Raw genomic sequence first — 5,985 nt, forward strand, 5'->3', positions numbered from 1 at the left:
GCAATAAGTGAGCCTTTCAATGACCAAATGAATAGAGCTACCCTCTATACTAGACAAGCTTATCACCTATAACTCAACAAAAAAACTCAAAGCTATCATTTAAAAGCCAACTACATACAAATTTAAAACGACTAATCATTGTTTTAGGAAGAGCAATCGAAGAAACCAATTTAATGGGAGAATGGTTAGAGTTAGAACATACCATATTATACAACTTATGATGTATAAAAATCTTGAACAATTATTGCATGCCGAAAGCCTTATCCAATATTTCCTGAACAAAAGAATTTGTCCCACAACCTCTTTCTCAAGTGAAATTGAATCCCAACAATGGGATCCCAATAAAGGAACAATCTGAAATATAGTTGCAAAAACCTTCCATCGATGAACTTAGCACCTCCAACCTTATCAAACAGAAACAAAAAATTATTGAAGTCACTAATACACACTCAAGGTAATAGTGATGCTCCATGAAGCGAGCATAGAAGATCCTAAGTTGCTTGTTTCCTGCTTAACTCCAAACAACCATAGATACCTAAGATGCGCCATTTGATATTGTTCATCCTCTCAATAATTATATCGACATGATTATTCGAGAAGCTAGAAATTTGAAAGTTAAGACCATTATTCCAGAGTAGAACAAGTCCCCTATTTCTAGCCAATCTATCAAATCTAAAACAACAATCAATCGTAATAGAAATTCAAATATCCTCCACTCTAGTGTTTAAAAAAAGTTTCCATAGAAAAACTATATTCAACTTACTAGAATGAACAAACTCTTTAAGAGCTAAAATTGCTCAAGGGTTTCCAAGTCCTCGACAGTTCTATTCTAAGCATATCATAGCTCTTAGAAAGCTAGTTGAGCAAGACTCCTCGATATAACATTGATTATGAAATTTTCAACATTAACTGAAGAGGAAACACCTTTACTGTAATGTTTCCCATAATTATTCGAATCAAGGAGAACCCTCGTCGTTTTCTTGTTTTTAGATCCCTAGAGTGATATGAACTTTGCTTGTCTCAAAAATAAGGATTAGAATAAGTTGCAGTAAACTCTTGTTGATCACGTCTCTATGGATTCTTTCCCATTCTAGAGTGTGCCTTGATCTCTAGCTTAATCTCTTCCAACCATTCATGTCGTATTTCCTATTCTGTAGCTTGTAACTTTTAGGTAATTTGACTCGTCGTGACCTATAATGCCATACAAATAACATATAATCGGTATCCTCTTGTAACTAAAAGTGACTTCAAACCAATTGTTTCCTTGCTTCCTCAACTTCTTCAATATCATAAAAGATCACCTTATGTTAGGTCTTGCCCTGAAGTGCGTATAATTATCCCATAGATTCCTTCTCTTACTAGAATCGTACTCCAAAAATTACCTTATAAGATTACTAAGATTTTTGCCAATGCTTCAGCATCAAAAATCGAAGGCAATTGACGTACTTGAACCTAAAAATCAACATAATGAAAATCCACTTGAAAAGGATTCTCACTTTATTGTAATTGATAGACAAGAAGATTGAAATTATTAAACAACCATGGTCCCTTACCATCATCTTCATGAGATCAAACTTGTGATAGAATTGAATGAGATGTAGTTGTCATTGAGGGATTTCATAGAGGCTCCCTCTATTGGACACCATATATTTAAAAGCTTCTCAATTAATTTTGGATTCACCATTCTTTCGCCTAGGAATGTACCCACCAAGCACAACTCATAATTGATTTCTTCTTCGACATTTCTCTCATCAGTAATCAACAACTCTTCATTCTCTTTGTCTAAAAGTGAAGGATTTTGGAAATCAGTTTCCATAATTACCAAAGAAACCAAAAGTAAAGATGATAAAACCTTGACTTTGAAAGACTAAAACCATACATAAGGGAAAACAAAACATTACATATTCTAGAGAAAACCATAAGGAACTTTTGTTTTTAGAGGTAATGATAAAAAAATAAATTTCTCTAGAGAGATCATGAAAAGATTAGCTTATTGACTTCACTCGAACCACAGCTTCTTAAATTCTAGTAACCAAATTTAGTTATTGGATTGAAGCAAACTATCGAAGCTTAAATTTCAACTCAAACTTATCATATTTCTCTCGAGGATATTAAATTTTAGCTTAAACTTATCATCTTTCTCTCAAGAATATGCAACAATTGTCTCCTCACATGAAACAAGCTAAAACAAAAAGGCATCGACATTCAAATGAATATGCCCTTCGTCACACAAGATTGGAAAATGTTGAGCATTTATTCAAATATTATCAATTTGCTAGAGCAATTTGATCTAGTTTTGCCTTTAACTATAAGTGTCAACATGTTTCAACATAAACCTTTCAGCATTAGATTCAGAAATGGGTTGTATGAGATAATCTGGAAGAAGAAAATGGTGAACAATTTTAAATGCAACACTGCCCTTTATATTTAGAAACAAAGGAACATAGCCATTTTTCAAGGAACAACACCAAGTCCAATCACGATCCCTGGTCAAGAAAATGTATACATGGAAACCCTTATTCAAGTGAATAACTTGAGAATTGTTTAGCAAGAAAAGGTCAAGATAGTGAATAGAATTAGACTACCAACTTAGGAATGATACAAGTTGCAAATAGTATTGAATTACATCTAAGAGCAACAATTAAGAGTATTGAAACAAGTTTTCAAAGTGGCCTGCTAAGTGCTAACGACAAAGGTCACTATGGCGAGCACTATAACAAGTAGTCACTTGCCATGTTGGAAGTTGAAAATTCTTTAATCAAAATCTTTGGACTTCAAATAATGCTAGACAATTCTTTAAACAAAATCTTTGGACTTCGAATAATGCTAGTATTATGGAAGTATGAAAGCTCATCTATGAAAGCTCATTTATAAAGATCAATCTATTTGAAATAACTTATCTTAAAGATTAGATTGGATCAAATCAAGCAATTAAATCTCTTAGATTATGAAGATTGGATCTGGATAACATTAAAAACATCTCAAATGATCTATTTTATATTGATCTTTTTATTATATTGTATATGTTATTTTAGATGTTAATAAGAGATTGATTGTAATTGATCTAGTATGTTAGCAAGTTTTGAAACTCTTATATATTTGAGAGATTTGTATAGGTTTTGTACTACGTATTAAGAGCACTTATCTGTTCATTGTAAAATGTATTTTTTTAGTGCATTTGAGAGAGTAAAATAAGTTTTGTTGCTTGGTTTAATGCCTAAGTTCTCAGGGGAAGAACTTAGTGGTGAGTAATCTAAATTTTTATGTACAAAAGTAAGATTGCTATACTGGAGTGTGATAGGACTTGAACCACTTGTTGTATTGGGTTAAAGGATAGTGAATTTACTCAGTGAACTAGGCTCTATAAATGTAAGAACATAAAACTGTGTAAACAATCTTGTGTGTTCTTGTTCTTGTTGCAATGTCACCTTCAATGAGCATTGCAGTCATCATTTCTATTCAAGCACATTATTATTTTTTACTAAGCAATCATCAAATTTATGTTTCAAAAAAAAGGAATAGAAGTAACTCTAAAATTAAAGGAACAACACTCGTTAAAGACCATTTCGTGCAAAACTTTATTATATTGAAAGGGAAGATATTATATTGACCAATAGAAATTGCAAATTAACTTTGTTGAATTTTGACTGAGTGTGAATAAGCTATATATGATCAAATTTCGTAGTCCCAAAGTTCTTCAAGGGTCTTGTATGGGCTTGTTGTATTATTAACAAGAAAGTCGCCTCTCATGATCTTCCTCTCCTGCAACTGCTCAATCTCAATCAAATCTTCATCATCCAATTTCAGGTCCAAGGATCCCTTGTTTTCCCTTAATCTATCCGGATTGAAACTCTTCACAATCACGCTTGCTCCCCTCGTTAATCCCCATTTTAAAGCAACCTTCCATTCATCATTAAATTATATTTATATGTTACCCACCGGCCAAGTTGGTGATAATAGGGTCAATCAAGCTATACAGAAAGGAGAAGTACCTGAGCTGGAGTTGCTTTATGTTTGAGAGCAATGGAGTTGATGAGTGGATTTTTAACCACAGCGGTGGATCCCCATGCATTCCCAGGTCCTCCTAGTGGTGAATAACCACTCACATGGATGTCGTGCTTGCCACATATTTCCCGAAGTTTTCTTTGCCTCCACATTGGATGCATTTCCACCTTCACCCACACCATCCAAATTCATCACTACTGATTGCTATCAGCATTTTATTCATGCACCATCACATATATATATATATATATATATGTGTATATATACATAAATATATTCTCTACCAATCTTAAACCAATTGAAAGCTTCATTTAGCAAATGTTTTTCTTCCTATTTATTTATTGCCTTTCGGTTGTCGTTTTTCATATGTATATATTAACGGCTGATAATGTGATATTTGAATCATTATTTTATGATTTTGGTTCTTTTCATCACACACACATATATATACCTGATTAACAGCTGGAGGAACAGAAGCAAAATCTAACAAATGTTCAATCTTCTTGGTGGAGAAATTGCTGACACCAATACATCTACACAACCCCCTATCTAAGCATTTCTGCATCCCTTCCCATGTGGTCTCCATGTCCAACTGCTTTTCAAAGTCTTCTTCCTTTGGCACAGCATTGCAAGCCCAAGGCTTCAGTTTTATTGGCCAGTGCACCAAATACATGTCTATATACTCCATCCCCAGGTTCCTACAATATCATACAACAATTGAAATGTATTACTAGTACGAATAAAAATTCAGAATTTCCCTACTCGTATATATATACATGCATGATACAACATAAAAGTTCAAATCCAAGCTGATTCCTTAAGAGTACTGCTAGTTAGCAACAACTTGTAATAGCTATGGAGTCTTTTATTTGACACTGATAAATGATAAAACTACCATCGGGTATATCTTTCAGTTTTATCATGTTTTCTTTTCTGTTTTTTTTTTCCAGTTAAATAATTTTAATTTCTATAGCTAGCTTTTGGGCACTGGTTGGATCGTTTTTATATAGTTTTAGTACATAATATTAACCTTAGGGTGTGTTTGAGTGCGGAAACAGGATCATGGTGATCACAGCTCCAGAGTTTAGACGTGAGAAAAACATCTTCCCTTGGGATGATTTGATCCTCAATTGCCTTTCTTAAAGCATTTCCAACAGCTCCCTCCGAACCGTATATTTTTGCTGTATCAAAATGCCTGTACCCCATCTGCAACCACTCATTTCATCCATTAGCGTAAGTTTCTCATGCTAAATCACTAAATATACGAAAACATACGCATGCTTGCAACATACATACATACATCTCATCCACTGTCATGGATTTTGTAGGTTGAGCAGCAAGGGTTAAGTTTGTGTGTGCGTGTGTGTGTGTGTTTATGAGGGTGTGTACGGAAATGTACCTTGAGAGCCAAATGGACAGCTTTCTCTGTTGCAACCCTATCATTATTAGAAGAGTAAGTACCTAATCCAATCACTGGGATTGTTATCCCACAATTCAAGCGCACTTCATCCTTCCTCATTATTTTCTTTACTTTTTACTTCTTCCACTCTCTTCTTTCTTTTGGCACCACAACACTTACGTTTATATATATATATAGAGAGAGAGAGAGAGAGAGAGAGCGGTAGCTGAGAGTCTGAGTCGTCCGTGTACATATGCATCCCATGTAACACTGGTATATATAGAGTGGGAAAAAAGTCAACTTTAGCCTCACATGGGAGCTGAGTTAGTGAAAAAGTAAAAAGAAGAGGATATGGGCAATATCAAAGCATGGGATCTTCCATGTCTCTTGGGATTTGATCAGATATGCCTCAATCCTCCCTTCTTAGAGACGAACAGTCAGACTGTATCCTTGAGCTATATTGACACCAATATAATGAACCCACCAACTAATATTTAATCTAATCATCGTATTTATCCCCCCAAAAAAATCTAATCATCATACATCTACCATTTTGCATATATATATATATATATATATAT

The 5,985-nt window shown here is 34.0% G+C and overlaps 1 protein-coding gene across 1 annotated transcript; it reads right to left on the reverse strand.

The window, feature by feature from the left end:
- Nucleotides 1–3,554: 3,554 nt before the first annotated feature.
- On the reverse strand, nt 3,555–5,779 carry LOC105789859 (NADPH-dependent aldo-keto reductase, chloroplastic). Its single transcript, XM_012617181.2, has 5 exons — nt 5,405–5,779; nt 5,036–5,211; nt 4,457–4,703; nt 3,993–4,172; nt 3,555–3,900 (listed from the first exon to the last, which is right to left on the reverse strand). Exons 1-5 carry the CDS (start codon nt 5,522–5,524, stop codon nt 3,673–3,675), a joined length of 951 nt encoding a protein of 316 aa, XP_012472635.1. The 5' UTR covers nt 5,525–5,779; the 3' UTR covers nt 3,555–3,672.
- Between the last annotated feature and the right edge of the window lie 206 nt (nt 5,780–5,985).

Source organism: Gossypium raimondii, chromosome 2 (genome assembly GCF_025698545.1).
Source record: "Gossypium raimondii isolate GPD5lz chromosome 2, ASM2569854v1, whole genome shotgun sequence".
Lineage (NCBI taxonomy): Eukaryota > Viridiplantae > Streptophyta > Magnoliopsida > Malvales > Malvaceae > Gossypium > Gossypium raimondii.

Bases quoted from the DNA above. Each gene is read 5' to 3' on its own strand.
- LOC105789859 (XM_012617181.2), bottom strand. From the start codon at position 5,524: ATGAGGAAGGATGAAGTGCGCTTGAATTGTGGGATAACAATCCCAGTG. The intron at 4,173-4,456 runs GTATATATATGT...GTGTGGGTGAAG, and splicing joins TTCCTCCAGCTGTTAATCAG to GTGGAAATGCATCCAATGTG. The intron at 3,901-3,992 runs GTACTTCTCCTT...GATGAATGGAAG, and splicing joins ATAAAGCAACTCCAGCTCAG to GTTGCTTTAAAATGGGGATT.